At 47.8% G+C, this 24957-nt stretch overlaps 1 protein-coding gene across 6 annotated transcripts in view; it reads left to right on the forward strand.

Annotated features, from left to right (window-relative positions):
* Nucleotides 1–24957, forward strand: part of CARD11 (caspase recruitment domain family member 11) — a 108089-nt gene that overhangs the window by 44525 nt on the left and 38607 nt on the right. For all 6 annotated transcript variants that reach the window (XM_082600549.1, XM_082600545.1, XM_082600546.1 and 3 more), the window contains one exon: nucleotides 24788–24909. In XM_082600549.1, the coding sequence (XP_082456675.1) occupies nucleotides 24903–24909 (7 nt within the window). In that variant the 5' untranslated portion in view covers nucleotides 24788–24902. The remainder of the gene's footprint in view (nucleotides 1–24787; nucleotides 24910–24957) is intronic.

Raw genomic sequence — 24957 nt, forward strand, 5'->3', positions numbered from 1 at the left:
GAGAACCAGCTCTGCAGCCAAACCTGCAGGAGGTTCCCCAGCTGAGGATCAGTTATTCACCCTGCAAAGGTTAATTCCTCTATGGCGAAAGCAAATGGCCTTAACTCCTTCAAAGAGAAAGGTAAAGGCAACTCTGACCAGAGCAAAAGGCCCAGCCTTTGGCTCTCTCTGTGGATGGGAGCTTCTCCCCAGCACAGCCCACTCCTCTTTCCTTCAGACTTAACAGATGTATGTTTGATTTTATGAGAACTGCCAAATTATGTTCTAAAGTGGTTGTACTATTTTACAGCCCCACCAGCTGTGTTTGAGAGTTCCGGTTGCTCCACGTCCTCATCATATTTGATGTCATCAGTTTAAAACTTCTAGCCATTCCGCTGGTTGTTTGGGGGTATCTCATTATAATTTGCACGTCCCTGATGACTAACGATCTTGAGCTCTTCTTCATGTGCTTATTAGCCATTTGTATTTCTTCCCTTCTGAAATGCTCATTCAAGTCTTTTGTCCTCTTTTTATTAACTTGTTGCTTTTAGTTTTTATTTATGTTCTTTATATGTTGTGGGTACAAGTCCTTTATCAAACATTTATATTGTGAATATTTCTTCTATGACTGACCTGTTCATTTTCTTACTAGTGTTTTTGATGAGCAGTTTTTCATTTTTAAGTTTTTTTGTTTTGATGAAGTCCAGTTTATTCATTTTTTTTTCAGTTTTGTATTTAGTACTTTCTGGCTCTTGTCTAGGAGATCTTTGCCTACCTCAAGCTTGTAAAGGTAGTCTTCTTTTTTCTTCTAGAAACATTGTAATTTTGGATTTTACGTGTAAATCTGTGATCTACTTTGAATTAATGTTAGTGTCCCGTGTGACATGGGAGTTGAGGTTTATTATTTCCCATGAAATGGATATCCAGTTGTTACAGCACCAACTATTGAAAAGACTTTCCTGGCACCTTTGAATTGTTTTCGTGACTTTGTCAAAAATTAATTGACTGTATAGCTATAGATCTATTTCTGGACTCACTCTTCTTTTTCATTGATTTATTACTTATCTTTACACAAAAACCACAGTGTCTTGATGATTGTAGTTTTACAGTAAACCTTGAAATTGGGTACTTATATTTATCTAGAAAATATTCATAATATATAAATGATAATACAATATATAATATGTAAGTATATATAATTAATACATATATTAATATGTATTCCTCCAATTTTTTTTCAAAATTGTTCTAGCTATCAAAGTCCCTTTCCTTTCTATATAAATATTGGAATTAGTTTGTTTATACCATACCAAAAAAGCTTGTTGATATTTGATTGGAATTTATTGAAGTTCTAGGTCAATTTGGACCTAACTGGCAGTAATATTTAGGAGCCTTCCAATCCATGAACATGATATATCCCTCCATTTGATTTAGGGCTTCTTTAACTTTTTAAAGCAATTCTTTGTAGTTTTCAAGGTAGATATTTTACACCTCTTTTTTATATTTAAATCCTATTTTTTTATATTAGGTTTTTAAAATTTTTTTGTATATTGACCTTGTATCCTGTGTCCTTACTAAATTATTGTATGATAATTTAGTAGTTATTGATTATTACTGATTCTGATAGTAGGTTTCTTTTTTTATAGATTCCTTTGGATTACTTTTCTGTACACAATCATGTTGTCTACAAATAATGACAGTTTTACGTCTTGCTTTCCAATCTTTGTTCCCTTTAATTCTTTTTCTTGCCTTATTGAACTATCTAGAAACCCTAGTACAGTGTTGAGTATAAGTGCTTAGCATAAATATCCTTGCTTCATTCCAATTCTTAGAGGAAAAGCATTTAGCCTTTCATCACAAAGTATGAGTGAGGATAGTTGTTATCAGGTTGAAGGCAATCTATTCCAGTTTGCTGAGAGTTTTAAAATATGAATAGGTGATGAATTTTGCCAAATGATTTCTGCATCTATTGAAATAATCATATGCTGTTTTCTTCTTTATTCTCTTAATATGATGAATTATATTGGTTGATTTTCAAATGTTGAACCAGTCGTGCATTCCTGGAATCAGTCCCACTTGGTCATGATGTATAATCTTTTCTCTATACTTCTGAAATTTTGTGCTGAAATTATGTTAAGGATTTTTTTTGCAACTATCTTTATGAGGGGTACTGGTCATACTTCTCTTTTCCTGTAATGCCTTTGTTTGGTTTTGGACTCAGCATAATGTTGGCCACATAAAATGAGATGGGAAGTATTTCTTCTCCCTCTATTTTATGTAAGAGTTCATGTAAAATTGGTGTTATTTCTTCCTTAAATGTTTGATAGAATTCACCAATGAAGCCATATGAGTCTAGAGCTTTCTTTGTGGAAGGGTTTCTGATAATAACTTCAAATTCTTTAACAGAAAAAGGGCTAACTCAGATTTTTCTGTTTCTTCTTGGGTCAATTTTGAGAATTTGTATCTTTTGAGTAATTTTTGTGCTTATCATCAGTGTTGTAGAATTTATGGTCATAAGGTTTTTCATGATATTTCCATAATATCCTCTCAATCCCTGGTGGATCTGTAGTTATAGCTCATCTCTCATTTCTGATATTGGTGATTTTGTTTTCTCTGTTTTTTAATCAGTCTAGCTAGAGGTTTATCAGTTCTGTTGATCTTTTCAAAACTTTTGATTTCACTGGTTTTTCCACATTGCTCTTATATTTTCTATTTTATTGTTTTCCACTCTTATCTTTATTATCTCTTTTCTCTACTTACTTTGGCTTTTCAGGCCTCTTAATGTAGAAACTTAGATGATTCATTTTAAATCATTCTTCTTTTCTAATATTAGCATTTAAAATTATAAATTTCCCTAAAAACATTGCTTTAGCTGCATGCTAGAAAGTTTGATATTTTGTTTTTATTTGTATTCAGTTCAAAACATATTCAGATTTTCCTTTTGGTTTCTTTGATCAATGGGTTATTTAGGACTATATCATTTGATCTCCAAATATCTAGGGATTTTCCAGATACTGACATTTAATTATCAATTTCTGATTTAACTCCCTTTTGTCAGAGAACATATTTTATACAATTTTTATCCTTTTAAAGTTATTGAAACTCATTTTATGGCCCAACCAAAAGTCTTGGTGACTGTCCCATATTCACTTGAAAAGCATATGTATTTTGCCGGTATCCTGCAGTTGTTAGCTGGAGTGTTTCATAACTGTCAGTTAGTTCAAGTTGGTTGCTAGTGTTGTTCATATCTTCTGTATTCTTAATTTTTAATCTACCTGTCCTAACAATTACTAAGAATGTTGAAATCTACAACTGTAATTATGGAATTATCTAATTCTTTCTGTTTTATCCATTTTTGCCTTATGTGTTTTGAAGCTCTGTAATTAGGTGCATTCAGAATTGTTATATTTTCTTGATGAATTGACTCCATATCATTGTAAAATGTCCCTCTTTATCTCTGATAATACTCTTTTTCCTGAAGTCTGCTTTTCTGGTATTATGTATCCATTCCAGTTTTTATGAATAGTGCTTCCTTATTTTACTTTATCTGTGTCTTTACATTTAAAGTGAGTCTCTTATAAACAGCATATAGTTGAATAATGTTTTAATCTACTCTGATAATCTCTGCCTTTTAATTGAAGTGTTTAATCCATTTCCATTTACCATCTAAGTGTTTTCTTTTTGATGCGTCCATTCTTTGTTTTATTTGTTCCTCCTTTTCTGACTTCCTTTGGATGAATCAGGGTCTTTTTTGATATTTCATTTTATCTCCTCTGTTGACTTGTTAGCCTATTTTTGTTTTATTTGTGTACATGTGCAGTTGTGCTATGGTTTATACAATGCACCTTTAACTTACCACCGCCTACCTTGTATTAATATTACATCACTTCGCATATAGTGTCAAGACTTATGGCAGTATATGTTCACTTAACCCTCTCTCATCCCTTGTGTGATTATTGATTGTCATGTATTTTATTTCTACATATGTTATAAACTGCACAATAGATTGTTGTTAGTTTTGCTTTAAGCCATCAATTATGTTTTTAAGAAATTGCAAATGGAAGAAATTTTATCTTTACTCACATATTTACCATTTTGGCACTCTTCAGTCCTTTGTGCAGATCCAAGTTTCCATCTGGCTTCATATTTCTTCAGTCTGAAAAATATCATTTAACATTCCTTATACTGCAGGTCTGCTGATGATGGATTTTTTTCAGCTTCTGATTTATCAAACAAAGAGCCTTTATGTCATCTTATTTTTGCAAGTTATTTCGCTGGATAAAGAATTCCATGTTGGCCTTTTGTTTCAGCAGTTTAAAGATGTGGTTCCATTGTCTTCTTTCTGACATTGTTCATTATGAGGAGTGATCAGTATTTTTATCCCTAGTTCACTGTATGTAATGTATCTTTTTTTCTCTGTCTGCTTTTAAGATTTTCTTTTTATATTTAATTTTCACCAGTTTATGATATGCTTATGTATGATTTCATGTTTATTTTGCTTAGAGTTCATTGAATTTCTCGGATCTGTGGGTTGATATTTTTCATTAAATTTGGGGGGAAAATTAAAGTGATTTTTCTTCCACAATTTCTCTTTTTCCTCTCCTTCTAGGACTCTAATAACTACATGAATGTTAGACCACTTGATAGTATTCCTCAATTCACTGATTTTCTGTTCATTCTTTTTAGTCTTTTTTCCCCCTCCATGCCTTAGGTGTGTAGTTTCTATTGCCCTTTTTTCAATTTCACTGATTTTTTTCTTCTGCAATGTCCAAATGGTTGTTAAGCCCATCTATTGAATTTGTAATTCATATATTCTAACTTTTAGATTTAGAATTTCCGTTTGGTTATTTCTTGTTTCACATCTTTTTCCTTATTCCGTTCATATTTCCTTTAAATCTTTGACATACTTATAATAGCTGTTTTAAGGTTTTTGTTTGCAAAGTTCAACATTTCTGTAATTTCTGGGTCCATTTCTATTGACTGGTTTTTCTCCTTGTAATTTGTTGGCTTATGCACATGTATAGCAAAACTTTTTAATTGAATTCTGGTCATTGTGGATGCCAAGTTTCTGGATTTTGTTGCCCATAAGTTGTGATAAATTTTGATCTGGCAAATAGTTATGTGTGGATAGGCTTGATTCTTTTGGAACTTACTTTTTTTTTTTTTTTTTAATCTGTGGTACACGGGCCTCTCACTGCTGTGGCCTCTCCCGTTGTGGAGCACAGGCTCTGGACACGCAGGCTCAGCAGCCATGGCTTACGGGCCCAGCTGCTCCGTGGCATGTGGGATCCTCCCGGACCGAGGCACAAACCCGTGTCCCCTGCATCGGCAGGCAGACTCTCAACCACTGCGCCAGCAAGGAAGCCCTATAAACTTTTTTCTAGAGTGTAATCGCATGTGCCTTGAGTACAGAGGAAGTCTAAAGTTTGATGCTGCAGACTCCATCAGGAGAGGGTGTGGCCCTTTCTCACATCTAAGAGGTACTCGTGTTTGGGAGTCCATGCACCTGCTCCCGTGTCCTGTAAAGGACACATGTCACACCATCCACACGTTCTTGGATTTTAGACACTGTAATGCAGAACACACTTAACAATCACGTTTTAACCTCAGCTTCTTGGATAACGCTTGCAATAGTCCATTTCTTCTTAATAGGACGTCAGATGTTAGTAAGTTCTCGACTTTGGGTTTAACTAATGAACTCATACACGGATGATAATGATGAAAGCTCCCATTAATTGAGCATCTACTATATTCCAGGCAGGTGCTTTAGAAACGTGTTTAATCATCACTAAAATTCTGCCAGCTGTGGGCATTATTATTCCCGTTTTATAGATAAACTGTTTATACGTTATTTATGGGTTCCTATTTACAGAGGAACCGAGGAGAGGTAGTTGGAGGAACGGGGTGGGTGTCTGGTCTGGCATGTTTTGTGAAGTGTAGGCACCATGAAGTCACTCACCCACCAGTGTTCAGCGTCAAGGAGAGTCACTGAGCTCTCTTGAAGCTCTAGTGGCTTTTCCTTCAGCTTCTTGGCAAAGACTCCACTTTCTTCCCAGCCCCTTTGTTCTGCCGGGCAGACAGAGCCAGGCCTCTGACCAGGCCAGCGTGCCCAGGAACTTCTCACCAACCCAAGGAGGGGGACATCTGAGCCCACAGACACATGCAGTTCTCTGCTTGAGTGAGCTCCTGGCCCCCGTCCTTTCTGGCCTCTCTGCTCTCCAGGCCTTGCAGGGGATGAGGGGCAGAGGGAGAGGCGAGAGTTAACGGGAGGCCGGCTCTGTTTTACACGGGATATGCTCTCTTCCCCTCTCTGTTTCCATGGCAACTGCTAATTAGCAAGCTACTAATTAAAGTTCATATTTATGATCAGAAAATAAAATCATTGGACCTTTCCGAAATAGGATTTTATGAGTTTTGGCTCCAGCAACTGAGTCAGCAGTGAAGGGCCTGTGGTGTTCAGGACCGCGGTTTCAAGGCGGAGATAAATAAGCAAACAGCGCGGGGAGGAGGCTGAACCCAAGTCCTTGGGCAGGGCTCGCCTCGGCGGGACTGCCGGCGGGAAAGATGGGGCTCTGGGACGAGGTTCCTACCCCGAAGCCGCCAGTCCACGTCGGCTGTGTTTCGTCTCCGGGGTCACCGAGCTCCCGTGGGGCGGGTTTCTGTCGCAGAGCCACCTGTTTCTGTTCTTTTCTGTTCTCGCCATACGAGAAAAATCATCACCCACAAGCTCAGGCTCGAACCTCCCCAGGTGTGTGTGCAGGAAACTCTCAATGCCACTTCCTTTCACGTGTGACTTGGTTACTGCTGCTTCTCCGAGGGGTGTCCGGGCACCCTGTCCACCGTGGCCTCGAGGCACCCCTCTTCCTGGAAGAATTCAGCTCCTTGGGCCCTTGGAGGTTGGCTGCATCCCTTTTGTGGGCCCTTGACGAGCCCAGTGGGAATCTCCTCACCCAGTTGTGGAAGAAGTGTGCCATCTACGTTTGGTCTCTCCGACGGGGCGTGTTTCAGAATCCCAGAGTTGGAAGGGACTTCGAGGGCATCTGGTCCCCCCAGGGAACATGGCTGCACGTCCTTCCCCTGAAATCTCCCCCAGGGCCAGGCAGCTGCCTTCCGCTTGCCTTGGGCGATGCCATCCTTGCTGCCTGCCCTGCCCGAGCTTGGAAGGATCAGCTTTCTCTGAGGGGCAAAGGTGGGGGCGGGGGGGTGATGGAAGGTCAGTGTGCCGAGCTGGGAAGACCACCGTCAGTCCCCACTCCTCCCCTCACCCCTTTGGGGGTCCCAGGCCCGGCGTTCAACGCCTCCACCTGTGGACCGTCTTCTGCAACACGGAGGGCAGAGGGCCCTGTCCCACTGGGGTGGGCGGCAGGAGGGGACACGGACGGACGGCCCAGCAGGCACGGAGCCGTTCTCGCAGGGCTGTAACTCAGCCAGTCCTTCAGCTCACCTTGGCTCCTTCCGGCCCCTGGAGTGTGCGAGGCCGTGCTGGTGCCTGAAACGGCCCCCGAGAACCCTGCCAGCTCTGAAACTCCATTAGTGTGGGCTCTGACCGTGTAACACTGAATCCTCACGCTGTGCTTAGCTCCCATCGATTGGCTCAGGGAGTCGTCACTCCGTTGACGAAGTCCCAGTGATGCTCACAGCACAGCAGGTAACGAGGGGGTCCTGAGCCCACGGGAGGTCCAGCGGGTCCCCCCTCGTCCCGTGCAGAGCCAAACCGGCAGCACTTCCCGCCGCTTCTCACGGGCTGTGGGCTGAACGCTGGGCCCCCGAGTTCACATGGTTGAAGCCCAAACCCACAACGGGATTGGGGGCGGGGCCTTCGGGAGGGATGAGGGTTAGATGAGGTCTGGGGGGGACCCTCATGATGGGATTAGTGATCTTAGAGAAGAAGAGACAGCAGAGCTCCCCCGCCCTCCACGAGCTCAGGAAACGTGAGGACGGCGAGAAGGCGGCCGCCTGTGACCCAGGACGGGGTCTCTCACCAGACACCCACCTGCCAGCGACCGCTGGTGGGAAGGCAGGGTGACAGGGCCACTCTTCCGGGAAACAGAGTGGGGACTTCTTACAGAGTTCAGCGTGCACCTCCCAGACGACCCATCAGAAGACATGACAACATGTGCCCCCGCGAAGATGCATACAGGAATGTCCCGATAGACAAATCGGGCCAACAACCTAAATGTCCGTCAGCAGACATATGGATAAACCATGATCCACACATCAGTGGACAGAAAGGGACAAGCCAGACCCTAGAGAGAGCTGGCCGTGCTGATCCATTTTCCTGAGTTCCAGAAAAAGTTAAAACTGAGAAAGCACAGTCGTGGTTGCCTCTGGGGTGGGCGTGGGGAATAGGATGAAAAGGGCCGTGAAGGCACTTGCTCGGGTGGTGGCCGTGCCGTTTCTTGATCGGGGTCTTGGTCACGGGGTGTCTTCTTTGCAAAACTCATTAAATTTAAGATGCATGCAGCTTACTGGTCATACTGCAATTTTTAAGAAAAGGAAAGGGAACAGAAAGGCTACAGACTGGGAAATAGAGGAATTAGGCAGAACTGGTAGGTCTGGGCTCTGTTGTGTAGGGCCGCGGAGAACAGGGTGAGAAGCTCCTGTCTAGCTGAGTGGGACCAGAGGGGCCTCGCAGGCTTCTAGGAAAGGGGGAGGGCCAACCTTTAGGGATCTCCTACTTGTGCAGGATGCTCGGACAGGACAGGCAGGCAGGCGACTGTCACCCGTCACCTCAATCTAACTTGCGCTCTCGCTGAGAGTTGGCCAACCCATGCTCCTCCAGGCATCTATACTGTAGGGCCTGCCTGGGGTGGGGTGGTGGGGGTGGTCCCAGCCCTGCTGCAGCCCGCAGTGGAGGTCCAGCTGGATTGGGCAGAGAGAAGACACAGTTGTCAGAGGACCTGGGTCAGTGGCCAAGGCGGATACGGGCAGGGGAGTACGAGATGTTGGAGGAGAAAAGAGGGTGATGGTGTATTTGGCTCTGGGAAGCCCCGCGTGAGGCCCACAGGAGCATCCTCCCTGGAATGTTCTAGGCCCCGCACCTTCCATTAGCTGGCCTTCCTCCTCGGTGCAGTTCAAAGTCAGGACCATGGTCTCCGGGGTGAGGGCTGGCACAGCCGCCAGGGGCAGCAGGAAGGGCGGGGCTGAGCTCCTGACCTCCCATCCTCACCTTCCCCCATGGCAGACACGGCTCCCGCTCTCTGCAGCACACCCCCTGCCAGAGAGAACACAGTCTCCTCCTCTTCTCCCAGCCTCCCCCTCTGCAGAAAGTCACCCACAGCCTCTGCTCAGAACAAAAATAAAAAGGGAAGTATGGCAGCCCACCCCAGCCCACACCTCTGCCCCTGCTAAAAACAGAGGCAGCCTGTGAGTGGGGTGTTGCACCAGCTTCCGGGGGGGGCCACTGCTCCCTGCAGCATCAGCGCTTTCTGGGGGCCTGGCAGCCACTGTGCTGGAGGAGAGGGAATTTGAGAGGACCGCGGAGAGACCCCCTAGCCAGACCTGGGGCCGAGCTAGTTTGCAAACACGTGAGTATACTTTCCAACCGGCCGGTCCTCTTTACTCTGACACATGTGTGCCCAGCTGGTGAATCCACATCCTCAGTCAGGGAGCGTCTTCTGTGGCAGTTCTGGGGGCTGCCGTGGAGCCCGCCACCCCCCTCGCCAATCGATCGTGCTCTCCTCCGAAGCACGAGCTCTCATGGCTCCACGCGTGTTCTTTTTCCATCTTAATTTCCTAAACAACAGGGGAGACTCGACAGTGGGTGCTGGGGCAGCTATTTTATGCTGTAGCTTTGATTGCACAGAGCGTGGACTTGAGCCCAGAGAAGCCTCTCAATAAATGCCTGATGACCGATTTGGACCAGAACGCTCTCATTTTTACGTGCTGGTTTTTTTTTTAACTTTCTTCTGAGGGAGGACGCTGCAGAGGACCAAAGGAGTGGGGGCGGGTGCCTGGCGTGTGTTTCTGTTGAAGGAGTGAGATGCCCGCAGCCCAGCTGGGTGGAGGGGAAGTGTGTGTGCATCTGTTCCCAGAAGCTGGGGCCCTTGCCTTTATCGGCAGCTCGCAGCCCCACAGCCTTGCCCTCTCTGGGGTTCCCGCCCTCCCCGGGGAGCACCTTTCAATCAGTTCCTCCGAGGTTTATTGAGGTTCCGTATGCAGAGAAACGAGCCTGTTGCTAAACGTTGTCCAACAGCTAACGCAGGCCCAGGCCCTGCCCGGAAGCAAAATGGCATGAGAGAGAGAGAGATGGCAGAGCCAGGCCAGGCAGGAGAGGTTTGATCCAGAATCCGGGGAGGAAGGGCGCAGTGCCGGGCGAGCGGCTTACCAAGCAGGCAGAAGGACCAGGCCCCCAGGGACGTCGCCCCTGCAGTACCTCTTGGAGGCATCTGAGAAGGTTCCTCATTTCCTAACGACATGCTGCAGGAATCCAGTGAGTCCTGGGAGGCTGAAGAAACTTTTGCAGCAGCCCCTGCCCGTCTTTTGCTTATCAGAGACTGGAGTCTAGTTTTCGGGGGTGGGGGGGGAATCAAACTAACGTCACTGGTTTGAAGAAGTCAGCTGGGTCGTGGAGGCGTCCTGTGCAGACATGTCACCGCCTGCCGGGTGAAGCCTGGGCCGGCTCACAAGCCTGGCTTCCTGCGTGGACTCGTTCAACGATCACAAAAGCAGCGGGGTCCCCCGACGCCCTTGCTACGCAACATCTCTAACGGCCTCAAGTCAGTAACCGTCTACAGTGTCTGGGTTTCGTTTTGATGGGCGCCTTAATTACTGGTGATTGTGTCACTTGGCACATGCCAAAAAAAAAAAAGCCTTTCCAGTTTGCACCTTGACTCATAAGCTTTCGCTTACATGGCAAGAAGCTAGAGGTGATGTCTGAGCATAAAGATTCCCGCATTCCCATCACTGTTACTTTCAGAGACTGGGTCAAGTTATTTCCATCCCAACTGTGTGGGAAGGATACAACATCAGAAAAACACGGGCTCGTATTTGCTGGTGCCTGGTGGCAGAGAAAGTGACAAAGAAACGCCCACCAGCCTCCAACCCCGACAAGTTCAATCAAAGACACCTTGTCACAGCAGACCATTCAAAGAGAGGCGGGTGACACCAGCCCTCCTCAGAAGGAAAGTCCGCGTGTTTGGAGACGTTTTGCGACGTTGCCTTCTCTTCCTGACTTCCCTGATCTCGCACAGCTTCGTGGAAAATGTGAGTCTCGGTATTTGTATGTTTCGAGCTCGCGTGTGGCTTCAAAACAGGTGAGCCGGATTACAGGAAATTGCTCAGGTTCACGTGCGCGGCGCTGGGGAGCTTCCAGAGGCAGGATGGGACTGACACGGATGCAGAGACAGCGGCAGTCCTTCCTGGCTTCCCTTTTCCGCAGCCCTCCCGGCGCCCGGCCCCCAACACTCCTCCCTTCACTGCGGCGTCTTGCTTCATTTCTCTGCCCTTTTCTCGGCCCCGCACCTGCGGGTACTAAATAAAGGTCTGAGTTCCGGTTCCTTTTTCTCTGTCCCCAGCGTCTAAGCCTCGCCCCACCTCCCTCTGCCGCCCCCTCTTCTCTCTCGCCGTTTCCTGGACACCGAGGCTCTCAGGACCCCCTCGCAGGATTCCCAGTCTCCCGGAACCGGAGGTTTAAAAGCCGACTGAGAAAGACGCGACGAGCACGTGACTCCCCGACTCCCCTCCCCCCTGGGGTGTCCCCTCCCCCGGCCGTGATTCCCTGACTTCTTCATCAGAACTGATGGTTTGAAGGGTTCGGGTTAGTCTTGGTTGGTGACCCATCGTAGCTGTTTTGATTGACGCGATGTGATTTGATTTGAGGTGACATTTGCATAACAAAATACACCGTTTTTAAGTGAACAGTTCCTTGGTATTTAGCACATTCACAGTGTCGTGCAGCCGCCACTTCTGTCTAGCTCCAAACCATCCTCGTCACCCCCAGATAAAACCCCGTACCCGTCAGCGGTCACCCCCTCCGTTCCTCCACCGCAGCCCCTGGCCACCGCCAGTCGGTGGATTTGTGTCTGCGTGCGTTTCCCCGATCGGCACATTTCATATCAGCGGAATCCTGCAGCACATGGCCTTTGGAGTCGGGCTTGTCTCGCTCAGCATAACGCTTTCGATGTTTGCGTCCGTGTTGCAGCGTGGCTCAGTACTTCGTTCCTTTTTTACGGCTGAATAGTCTTCCACGGTGTGTAGAAGATGTCTTTGTGTTTAGGGCCTCTGGTGCTGAGGGTTCGTGGCTGGCAGGTCTGGAAGCGGGGCTGGGCAGAGGGAGGTGGGAGAGGTGGGAGAAGCGGGAACTTGGCCCGTGGCCCCCGCCCACCCCCAGGGCGGTTCTGTCCTGGGGCCGTGACAGCTCCGAGCCGCCCCTTCGAGGGGCGCGGGGCGGGAAGGTGCAGCTCTGGCCAGCCTTCCCAAGCTGCGGTTCGGCTCTCTCCTGAGGACATTGTAACGGTTAATCACAGCCAGCCCTTGATTATCCGAAGGGGTAGCGCATTGAAATGTGGGGCCGCACGGTGGAAGCAAGGGAGGGGGCCCCGTTCCGTGAGAGAGCCGTGTATTTCAGAGTGAATTTTGAGTAGGGAGACTCTGTCTGAGTCTCCCCTCCCCTCCCCCCTCCCCTCCCCCTCCCCCTCTCCTAAGCCTTGCCGCACGCGCAAGCCTGTTTCGTTCCCAATGTAGCGGATGCTCCACGAATGCGTTTGAACTAGCCTACTCCGTTGCCATCTCTTTGGCAGAGCATCTCAGGATAGAAAATCTGGTTTGGATTTCACTTCCCTCGCAGGGAAACGCTTATTGTTGTAACAGCAGTGGCAAAGAGAACACTGTATTCTTCTAAAAATGCCTCCAGTAAATGAGGATGCTGCCGCAAGACGCAGAGACGAAGGGGAAATAGAAAAAATCGGGCGTCTGGAGCCGCCCCAGGCTGGGCCATCGGTCCCAGAAGGGTTGGGAGACGGTCGTTGTCGCTATTCGCAGCTTGCCTGTGAGTCCTTTTCCGAACCAGCAGATGTGCTGGGTAGTGAGGCGCCTCTCTTGTTTTCCTGCCCAGTTAAAAACTAAAACTCGCTGCTGTGTCCTGCAGTTTTCCATCACCGGCGTCCTGATTGTCCCTTTCCCGCTGGGAAGCAGGCCCTTGCCGTCTGGAGTCGTCCTAGATGAGGTGCCAGCACACCCCGCGATCTCGTGGGGGGCAGGCCCGCCAGCTCTTCGCCCTGCAGCAGTCTCTTCTTAGATCTGCCTGCTCCGTCCGCCGGTGGTTTTGTTCCTGAGTCACTCTGTGCCCTCCTCAGATCTGGAGCCAGTGCCCACTGGGTGTCAGGCACCCATGGCAGAGCAGGCCTTGTGCCTGAGGTCCAGCAGTGTTTCTTCTGAAGGTCCGCTGGGGACACAGTTTATGTAAACTTCCTGTCACCTCCCATGGTGAGGGGTGACGCGTGAGGCCTACTCCCCAAAATGCCGGCTGGTGTCGGGTTATCCATTTTCAAAGAATTAGGATTTCACAAACGGAACCCCAGCGCCCCAGTGGCTAGAACTGGGTCTCCTTGAAAATGCAGCAGGTGCTTCAGACTCCAGGAGTGCCCCACGGAAGGAGCACGTTGCAGAAAACCAGTGGTTGCCATAACGCTGACGCCTGTGTTGGGGAGAGTGAAGGCAGGTGGAGGGTTCTCCCCAGCAGAATGGAGGGCCCGCGCGGGCGTTTCTGCGTTTCACCCGGTGGAGATGGTTCGTGACAAGATGGCTCTGTCCCTGTAGGTCAGAAGCTGGAGGGATGGGTATTCTATTTTATTTACTTATTATTTTACTGGAGTGTAGTTGCTTTACAGTGTTGTGTTAGTTTCAGGCGTACAGCAGAGTGAATCAGTCATACATATAAGTGTATCCACTCTTTTTTAAGTTCTTTTCCTGTACAGGCCATTACGGGGTACTGAGTAGAGTTCCCTGTGCTCTACAGTAGGTCCTTATTAGTTATCTGTTTTATATATAGTAGTGTGTATGTGTCAATCCCAGTCTCCCAGTTTATCCCTCCCCTGCCCCCCTGGTAACCATGAGTTTGTTTTCTACATCTGTAACTCTATTTCTGTTTTGTAGATAAGTTCATTTGTACCCTTTTTTTTTTAGATTCCCCATATAAGCGATATCATATGGTATTTGTCTTTCTCTGTCTGAGGGATGGGTATTCTGGACTTCCAGTCCACCACTGACTGAGACTACAAGATAGATTGGCACTTAGATCTGAATTGCAGGCACAGCAAAACCAGTTGGATATGACTGAAGGGCATACGATCCTGTCAGCCAGCTGTCATGTGAAAACCCTCCCCACAGCCGCCGAGAGAAAGGTCTCACCTACCGAAGAGAGGAAACTATAACAAGAGAGCCAGCACTTAGCCATTGGAAATCAATCACTTTATAAATATTAAACACCTATTTGTGAAAGATACTTGCTAGACCACGGGCTGTACAAGGAAGCAGGAGGTGGTCCTGCCCAGAGGATCGTAAGCAGCATGGTAGACAGATGCTCACACCACCAGGTGGGAGAGTCGCAAATCAGAAGCCCAGACAGAAGGGTTGAGGACAGACCTTTATAAAGTTTTTCTTTAAAATCTGTTTGGTGTGGAGGTAATTATACAGAACGCCAAGGCAGAGACTTCTCTCCGTCTTGACTTTGCCACGGGCTCCCGAAAGGGTGGACTAAGTGATAATTGATTAAGTGCCTCCCTGTGTGCACTGCAGCAACCCTAAGATGTAGGTGCTCCGTGTCCAACTTTACAGAACAATAAATGGGGGCTCAGAGAGGTTAAGCCACGTGCTCGAGGCCACACAGCTGAAAAATGGCAGAATCCAGGACCATGTCCTTTCCTGTAGAACACAGGGAAAGCAGAAGCTGCTGGTTTTCTCTCTTGAGGCAAAGATTTTTTGGTTTGATTCTTTTTGTTTGATTAGAGTAGAATTCCTGCAGTCCTTCTCCCACGGCCCCCATCTTTTTTTTTTCGCGGGGAAGTGGGGAAATCCATGTCACTTCCCACCCACAAACACAATGTATTTTAACCTCTGGAGGGCAGGAGTTACATCTTGTTGTGGGGGGCGGGGTGTGCTTCACTTGGAACCTCAGTCCCCCAACTCTCTAAGCCAACAGCGGCAGGAGTCTTCCTAGAATCACTCTCCCCCAGCCTTCACCACCTCCTGCTTTCCTTTCTTCTGCTGCCCGGAAATCTGCCCAGGGGACTGAGGTCTGAGAAAGTACAGTTCTGACCTCAAGCTTTGCACACCTTGGGGTGTTCACGGAAGTCTGAGATCTACATAAAAGCCTGGTCTGCTGCTTCCTGCACCGGCGTTTTGACTGGCCCCAAAGGCTTTTCTAGAAAGAGTCTCGGGCAGCCCCGTGCAGCCAGGGAAAGCCAGAGCCTCAGGCCTCCTCCTTGGCTTCCCTGCTGTGGCCGGGGTGACCTCCGTGATTTCAGCAGTTGGTATTCTCCCCGGATGGTGATGGGAGAATCAGAAACACCCCACCCTCCAACACGACCACCCTGTGCCCATATAAAAAAACCTGGAATGTGCCTTTTTCTAGATACTAGCCTAGTTGATTGAAGTCATTGGCAGCATTGTGTTCAAACACATGGAAATGCGTTTAGGAGTATTACTGCGTTTACCTGTCCCCGTAACATTTCAAAAAATAGACGGCCCCACGACTAGAAATGCATTTTAAATTGATCGCCATATCGATCCTAAGTAGATTTTCAGTGTGTCTTATAAACGCAGAGGGAGAGAGCTGTGCTTGTTCTGTGTGCAGCCTCCTCGCCCCGAGGCCTCAAAGGATGCAGCTCTGGGCCCTGGAGATAACTCCGTCTGAGCTGCAGGGGACAACTCAACCGACCTGCATTCCCCAGCCCTCCCCCGACACGCTGCACTGTGCCTCTGATTTGCATTCTCAGAGCTAATGCTCACCTTTCAAGTAAGGGCCGCGCCCGGCTGTGGTCCAGGCTCCTCATCCTGTTTTCCCTTCTTCACCCGTCACTGCTCCCATCTTTCTCTCACCTCTTCTTCCGATGAATCTGCGAGGCTTTCTTACCTTTGTTCCTTCAAGTTTCTTCCTCTGCCTCCTTTGCTCTGCTCTGAACATCCCTAAATGTGTCACTTGTGTCTTATCCTCACTTGTCCTTATTTTTTTTTCTCCTGAACCTTCTCATAGTCTCTTTCTTTTTCTTACACTTCTGTCGTTCTCTGCTAGTAATGCTTGTTGAATCCGGTGGATGGGTGTGTGGATGGGTGTGTGGATGGGTGGATGGGTGGATGGGTGTGTGGATGGGTGGGTGGATGGATGGATGGGTGGGTGGATGGATGGATGGGTGGGTGGATGGGTGGATGGATGGATGAGTGTGTGGATGCGTGGATGGGTGGATGGGTGGATGGATGGATGGATGGATGCGTGGTTGGGTGGATGGGTGGGTGGGTGGATGGATGGATGGGTGGATGGATGGGTGGATAGATGGATGTGTGGATGGATGGATGGATGTGTGGATGGGTGGATGGATGGCTGAATGAGTGAGGTTTCCACTCTCCTGCTTCAAGTCTACTCTGACGTGTCCTCGTTACCAGACTCTGAAGACATGCCCCCGTAGACGTCCAAGGGCCTTGGACCCCCACCTGGTTTCCTTTTTTAACCTTGTCCCAGGCTCCCATGGGATTCCTCTGCAGCCACACGAGACAAGCAGGAGATAAAGGGGGAGGTTTAAGTCTGCACGTGGCTCCCACAGAAACTTCCAGCTCTCATTTTTGGCTGCTCTAAGAGTGGGCTTCTTGTTTGATGACGCTGGTGACCTTTCCTGTGAAATGCAAGGACCCAACCTTTTCACTTAGAAGATTCTTGGGGCCACTGGGCTCAGCCCACACTCACGTGCCAGCCCCCAGCCTCCCAGGAGCAGGACTTGGCTTGTCAGTGCTCACGTTTAGGGCCGTGCCTGCCCCATGTCCAGTTTTGTCCCTTCCCAACTGCCTCACCCAGACCCCAACCTGGAATGGAACTCATGGTTTCCACCCACCTCTCCTGTGCTAGAATTTAGCTTAGATGAAGCCAACGGTCTCTCTTTGAAAGCACAGAGGGCTCCAGAATTGGAACCAACTGGTGGTCTTGGTGACTTGACAGCCCCCGTGGCCAAGGCAGGCTTGCTGACCAGGCCTGGAAGGCACCGCAGGAGAAAACAGTGTTTCATTACCATCAGGGCTGGCCCGGAGCAAAGCTGCCCTTCCGGGAGTGAGAGAGGGTGACCTCACGCTGGGCTTTGGGTTTGGCCAAGGGGTGTCCAACCACGGCTCACGGAGACCATCGGAGCTGTCAGTTTGCTGTGTGCGCAGCTCTGGAATCTGGACGGAGCGAATGCTTGCAAAGAGCCAATGTGATAAATTGATACACATTTCAGAACAATTTAAGTTTGTCATTCCTAATTCTGCTTTTCACAAAAGCTTCTCTGCAGTAGTGGTAGAAAAATGAGAGCTGGCGGGGGGAGAGAGGGGAGCGATATCCTTTGGTCATGCGAGAGGTGTACGCCCTTCCAAACTCCTCTGCCCTGATGGGCGCACGTCAGAAGCCACTACAGGAAATGTCTGGATATGTGGCAGGGCCTGGGGAGGGGGAGGGTCGGTGTTTGCCATGTCCCCCAACCACCCCCAAATCCTGACTACCCATAGATGCTTCCTCTTTTCCCGAAAGCTATCCAGTTGAGACATTTTCATGCCACAGAAGCCATTGGCCCTCTGCCCGGGTCACCTGGAAGTGGATGGGTGGAGCACCTTGAGGAGTGTCAGGTGGAAATATTACCTGGTGGCCTGGTGCCCAAGGAGATGCTCTGCAGGTGGTGGGCAATGCCCTAGGCTGAGGGGCAGGACATGCCTCGGATGATGGCTGAGAAGTTTGGCTGTAACTCGAGTTGGGGGGAGGGTTGCCTGTTGAATAAAGAGGAGTAAAGAGAAGAGATGGATTCCAGTGGATGTGATGGAGGCTGGAGATGTGACCAGAGACTGGCTGAAAAGTGAGCGGCATGGCTCCGGTTTTGAGGCAGGACCCAGCGGGCAGGATAAAGCACCCGGCGTATGCGTTGGACAACGGTGTGCTGTCAGTGATCACCTCCTGGGCAGTGCCCCATCTCCCTCAGAGTCATGCTGTTTGTTTCTGTCCCCTGCAGGCCTTTGTACATGGGCAGTACTTAGTGCTTATTGATTGCTTACTCTGGTTTTGTATCTAGAAAAAAAGGAACAGGAACAAATAGATAAGGAGGTTGCTCAGATTGTAGGGCTTAAGAGTGTGTGGCTGGGACCAATGTGATTTTCTCAAAAGGCTTAGATCTTGTTTGTAATGTGTATCTGCTGGGATGATTTTTGGCTGCAAGTTATAGAAACAAAATCACAGTTTTATACATACTAGGGATTTTGTTCTTCTCATGAACCAAGAACTCAAAGGTTAGCTTGGACCCGAAGTCCGTGAAGCATCCTATGCAGCCATACTTAGAGTGTGGACTTTGTCTTCATGCTCACAAGATTGCTGCTCTTCTTCCAAGCATTGCATCCACATCCCATGTAGGAAGACAGGGACAAACAAAAGTGCTTCTCACCTGATTCCTGCTCCTCTACAGACCCTTCCTAGATGTCTCACTCAGAAACTTCCACTTACATCTCATTGGCCAGAATTGTGTCACACACCCACAATTCCAGCTGCAAGGGAGGTTAGAAATACAGTTGTTGTTTTTTTTAAGGTGGGTACAGTAATGCTCCAAACAAAATTGGGGCTCTGTTGATAAGTAAGAATGGATATTGGGTCGGCAGCTGGCAGTGTCTGCCACTACATTGTGAATTTAAAATGATAATTGCTGCTTTCAAAATATGTATCAGCGAAGCTCTACTGATTGCTATACACATGTTAATTCATGGGAAATATTATCATCTCAATATTTCAGTTGAATGAGCTGAGATAGACAGAGATTTAAAAGTTAACTGGTTCGTGCCCCGGTCCGGGAAGATCCCACATGCCGCGGAGCGGCTGGGCCCGTGAGCCATGGCCACTGAGCCTGCGCGTCCGGAGCCTGCGCTCTGCAACGGGAGAGGCCACATCAGTGAGAGGCCCGCATACCAGAAAAAAAAAAAAGAAAAAAAAAAAGAAGTTAACTGGGGTGCCAGAGAAGAATTTTGCAGGAGGAATTTTCTAGCTGCTTCTCTAAGTGCCCTTTTTGTAGGAATGAAACGGATTGTAGGGCAGGAGACACACAGGAAGGGCTGCATCTGGTTCTTTCCCACTAAGCTTTCATTTCAGAGCTGTAAACACAGTAGACATTGCTGGTGTGTACCGGTGTCTCCAGCCTGTTCTCACAGGCAGTAGATCATCCTTCTCAATAATCTTTCACCCGTTTTTATGTCAGAAGTCCTTTCAATTAAGCAGAGGTTTCATTGGAATAATTAAGCCCTCCATCTCAAGCCTCTCACTCCAATCATCCAGGCAGATCAATTAACCAGAGACGCATTTATCTAACTCATGGTTGACCCCCTTCTCATTCCAGAGCTTTTGCGCTGGGGCAGCCCGCGGAGAGGAGAGATGTCTGTCCCACAGAGACAGCTCATTTCCAAAGGGCTTGGCACTCCCTGGATCTGAAGTCATTGCAGCCTCCTTGTTTATTTTATTCAGGTTCTGACTTTTATTTATTCACCCAACAAATATATATATTGAGCACCTCCTAAGAGTCAGGCCCTGTGCTGAATTTTACCGGGGAGGTGGGAGTGAGGGGGGGATGCAAAGATGAAGCAGACATGTGACAGGTAGCTGAACCCCTCTGAACCCATTTCCTCTTCCATAAGTTGGGGATAGTAGTGGTATCTACCTCATAGGGTTGTTGTAGTAAACAAGGTAATCCACATGGAGCATTTAGCCCAGTGTCTGCTTATAGCAACTACCATGTCCTTTTCCTAGACAGCTATTAGAGGATATGCTCCTGCAAAATGAGGGAATAAAGCAAAAAAAGAGAAAGATACGGAGCCCAGGAAGCAAGGAATCTGATTAGTTAGATTAGATGCTGTGCTTCGTCAGTGTTAGCTGTGATGATGGCGAGCTTTAGACCAGGTGATGCTGAGTCGGTGAGGGTTGAGGTGGAATCTCTGCCCAGCCACTTAGTGGCTGTGGGATCTCACCCCGTTACTTAACTCTCTGATCTGACCTCCTCGTCATAAAATGGGAATCCTAAAACCGACCTTATCAGGCTCCTGTGAGTGTTAAGCAAGGCAGCATCTGTGACGTGCCCAGCACACAGTCCGCGCTGCTGGTTCACGAAGGGGTGAGCCGTCTGACAAGTAGAATATAGTACGTGTTCAGAGGACGGAGGAAACTGATTGATTCTTTATACTGAAATGCCTTAAATGGTTCCAGCTATTGACATAGGTCATTTTTTTTACCATGATAATACATACGTCATGCAGAGATAAAAAGTAAAGTAGACTTGTCATGAAAAACATCCATCCCCAGCCCTGATCCCCAGAGGCAGCTACTTCTCTTTTTCTCCATGTCGCTTTCTTCTGTTATTTACCTCCTTATTTCTAAATAATATGCTTATGTTGCTATTTATCGATATGTCGCTTTTAAGACATTATTTATTGACACGCCTTTAGGTGGATGATAATTTAGCTCCCTTTTCCTAGTTCCCCACTCCATGCACTTCACCACCACCCCCCTGCCATCATCTAGGTATATTTAGATCAGTTTTACCTGTTACATTATCGTGACCAGGTAAATATTGTTCGTGTTGAAGCAAGTTGTATGCTGAGATTATGTTTCCTTTCCTATCTTTTTGTTTTTTCCAAAGTTAATATCGCCTCTCTTTTTTTTTCACTTGCTGAGGCTTTTTTAATGTACCTATCCTCAATTTTTTCTTTCTGACTCAGACCTGTCATTTGCCTAATAATAATATTTCCTAAATTATGAAATATATCAGATAATGGTTCATTATTTTCCCCCTGGCAGTCTGCATCTCGTGGGCCCTCCATGATCCTGCCAGAATCTTGGCCAGCTACTTTTTACTGCATCCCTCTCATCCTGCAACTTTCCTTGCTGCTGTTTCCTGGCCTTCATACCTTCTTTATTGTTTTATTCCCTCATTTTACTGGAGCATAGCCTGCAGTAGCTTCCTAAGAAAGGGTGCCTGGGATCTAAATGTTCAGAGTCCTCGCCTTTCTGAAAATAGCATCATTCTCTTTTCACACGTAATAGTTTGGGTAGGTATAGGATCCTAGGTTTAGAAGTATCTTCCATTGGAAATGTGAAGGCATCACCCAGCTTCCAGCATTACTTTTGAAAGACCTGATGCCAAACTTACTTCTAGTCCTTTGCACATGACCTGATGCTTTCTCCCAGGAGGATTTTAGGGTCTTCTCTTATTCCCTGGTGGCCTGAAATTTCAGAATGATTTTCTGAGAAGGTTCTTTTCCACTGAGTATACTGAGCACTCAAAGGACCCTTTAACACTGAAGACTCGGGACTTTTCCTGGTGGCGCAGTGGATAAGACTCCGTGCTCCCAGTGCAGGGGGCCCGGTTTCGATCCCTGGTCAGGGAACTAGATCCCACATGCACGCCACAACTAAGAGTGCACATGCCACAACTAAGGAGCCCTGGAGCCTCAACTAAGGAGCCTGCCTGCTGCAGCTAAGACCTGGTGCAACTAAATAAATATTTTTAAAATAATAATAAAAAATAAATAAAACTGAAGACTCATGTTTTTACATTTGGAGAATCCTCTAATACTATTTTCTCTGATAATTTCATCCTATAATTGATATTGTATCACCACATGATATACAGGAAAGGAAGCATAATTTCTGCATGATTTCTATTTATTGGATATTAGACCTTCTAAATTGACTTCATTTCCCTCCTTTCTTATTTTCCTTCTCTTAACTTTTTGTTAACTTTCGGGGCGATTTCCTCAACTTTATCTTCCAAACTTTCTATCGATTATAAACTTCGGCTACTTTATTTTAATCATGAAGAACTCTTTCTTGTCCTTTGCTCCCTTGTCAAAGCACCCTACTATTGTTTTATGACTGCAATATCTTATCTAATCTCTTAATGGATTTTAGTTATTGGATTGTGTTTTTTCCGTTTTCTCTTAACGCATTGTCTGCCGTTTCCCTGTATCAGTTTGTCTATTTCGATCTCTTCCTTTCATGTGGAGACTTTGCTTAAACATTAAGTGCCCCTTGCCTCTCTGTTTATTCTTACGTTGGAGGGAACAAAAACTGCATGCAAGTTCTGCTTGCATAATGGGCCTCCCTGGAGCGTGAATAATCACTGGCTGCCTGTGCTTGAATAACACCAATGACGAGGAGCTCATAACTCACCAAGCAATTGACTCCTCTTTTGAGAAGCAGGAGTTATTCTTTTGAACCCTGAGCCAATATCTGTCATCTTAGAACTTTGGTTTTAGTTCTGTCTTAAGTTTGTGTGTTAAAGTGATATTTCAGGGAGATTTTGTACATACACTTTCTGGTTAGAGTCATTTAAAAGGTAAACTTTTTAAAAAAAGGCAATTCTAGGGTCTGTATGGTAGTGATTAAGTCCAAATCCAGCCTTCCACGCTAATCATATGACTTTGAACCTCTCCCAGGTTTGATTTTCTTGGCTATACTGTGGTGATGACAGTGATGATGATGGTGGTGGTGGTGATAAAACCACCTGTCTCAAAGAGTTCTTGAGCAGTTAGGCTTAGCCACGTGCCTGGCAGACTAAGTCGTCTATAAACACAGGGATGATGTTTCCACCAGTTGAATGTCATACCTCTGAGTCAATCGCTCAGGAGACGTAGCTGATACATTTTCCCTGACCTTAGGACCAAGTTTTCGAGGGTGAACTCAAAACTCAAAGGGCAGAAATAGAAAGTTCAGCCTCATTACTGGGTGTCTTGTACCTCAGTTTTCCCAAACTACATTGCACAGCATCGGATAGTACAAACCTGCTTTCCCTTTCCTGCAATTAAAACCTCTCCTACTATGAATTTTCTTAAAGCTTTTTCTTCTGATTATAAAAGAGGAAAAATGCAAATGCATACTTCTTTGTTTAATGCAAATACAGAGAAGTATCATTTCCCTGGGCCTCACTGGGCCTTGGTTTGTTGGGCTGAGGACGGCCCTGCCGATATTGGCTAGGGCACCTGGCCTGCCCGTAGATTTCCTGCTCCCCCAGCCCTCGCCCGGGGCCCCACAGCCAAGGAGACCAAGGAGACAGTGTCCTCCAGAGAAGCATGTCGCCGCCACCTCCCCGGGGCTGAGGGTCTGAGAGAGCTGACTCCGATCCAAGCTGACACCCAACAAGAAGAGCTGCTGTCAGCCCTGGGAGATCTGGTGTCATCTATGATTAATCCTCAAAGCCAAAACCCAACAAGTTTCTGATTAAACGATGGCATCCCAGAGTCCCCGTCACCCCTGAGTGGAGCTGTGGGTTTGGAGCAGCTGTCTGGGGCCCCTGCCAAGGGACCCTGGCAGCTGTCAAGACAGCTGTCGGGGACTTCCCTGGTTGCGCAGTGGTTAAGAATCCGCCTGTCGATGCAGGGCACACGGGTTCAAGCCCTGGTCCGGGAAGATCCCACATGCCGCGGAGCAACTAAGCGTGTGCGCCACAACTACCGAGCCTGCACTCTAGAGCCTGTGAGCCGCAACTACTGAGCCCCCGAGCCACGACCACTGAAGCCCACACACCTAGAGCCCGTGCTCCACAACAAGAGAAGCCACTGCAATGAGAAGCCCGCGCATCACAACGAAGAGTAGCCCCCGCTCGCCGCAACTAGAGAAAGCCCTGCACAGCAATGAAGACCCAACGCAGCCAAAAATAATCAATCAATAAATAAAATTGCCATCTCTCAAACCACTAAAAAAAAAGATTAAAAAAAACAAGAAGACCGGTGTCGGCCCCTCCTCACCTTCTCAGGGTCTGCGCCTCCCCCTCCCCCTGCCCCCTCCTCCACCGCCCTTTCTCCAGAAGGAGAGCCGGCCCTTTCCCTCAAAACCCACAGCCCCAGCTGGGCTCCTGGGGGGACTGGCTGGGCATGACAGCCTTGCCAGTCACCATAAGGAACGCCGCCCTGGGGAGGTGACAGCGTGTTCCTGCCCAAAACCGCGGGGATCAGAGCTGAGACGTCATTCCCAGTGACGGGGACGCTTCTGGACTCAGGAGCGTGGTTGGCTGCTTTTTTTTTTTTTTTTTTTTTTTTTTTTTGCGGTACGCGGGCCTCTCACTGTTGTGGCCTCTCCCGTTGCGGAGCACAAGCTCCGGACGCGCAGGCTCAGCGGCCATGGCTCACGGGCCCAGCCGCTCTGCGGCATGTGGGATCTTCCCGGACCGGGGCACGAACCTGTGTCCCCTGAATTGGCAGGCGGACTCTCGACCACTGCGCCACCAGGGAAGCCTGGTTTGCTGCTTCTGACCTGATGAATTACTAGCTGATTAGAACCTCTCCACTCTGCAAATGCTTCTATCAAAGACTTCTAACGAGCTTCCACGCGGCCACGAGCAGCCCCACAGTTACCATGTGGCCTTCTCTCCATTCCCAGAGTCTTGGGACCTCGAGGCCAGTGGCCTTCCCGGCTGTCCATCGGTGGGAACAAAAGCCCTTCTCCCCCAGCAGCTCCAGGCCGTGGTCCACTGCATCCCCATCACCTGAAGAGATGCCCTGGGATTGTGTGGCCTTTGCTTCCAAAGCAGCGGGCCCCTTTGCTGCTTGAATGGTTCTCTGTCTGCAACCTGTGGCCTTGTTTCAAGTCATATTATCTTTCCTCTTACAGATCCTGCCCATCAGACCTCCACATCCAGAAGGAAACTGGCTCAGGGAAGGACCAGCCCCAGCCAGAAGGAGTAAAAGGAATACAAGTCACCTCCTGTCTATTGGGTGCCGACTCTATGCCAGGTACTTCACGTGTGTCTCCTTTATGTAAAATAAAGAGAAAGCGAGGTT

Source organism: Mesoplodon mirus (assembly GCF_964341445.2).
Source record: "Mesoplodon mirus genome assembly, chromosome: 15".
In the NCBI taxonomy this organism is placed as follows: domain Eukaryota; kingdom Metazoa; phylum Chordata; class Mammalia; order Artiodactyla; family Ziphiidae; genus Mesoplodon; species Mesoplodon mirus.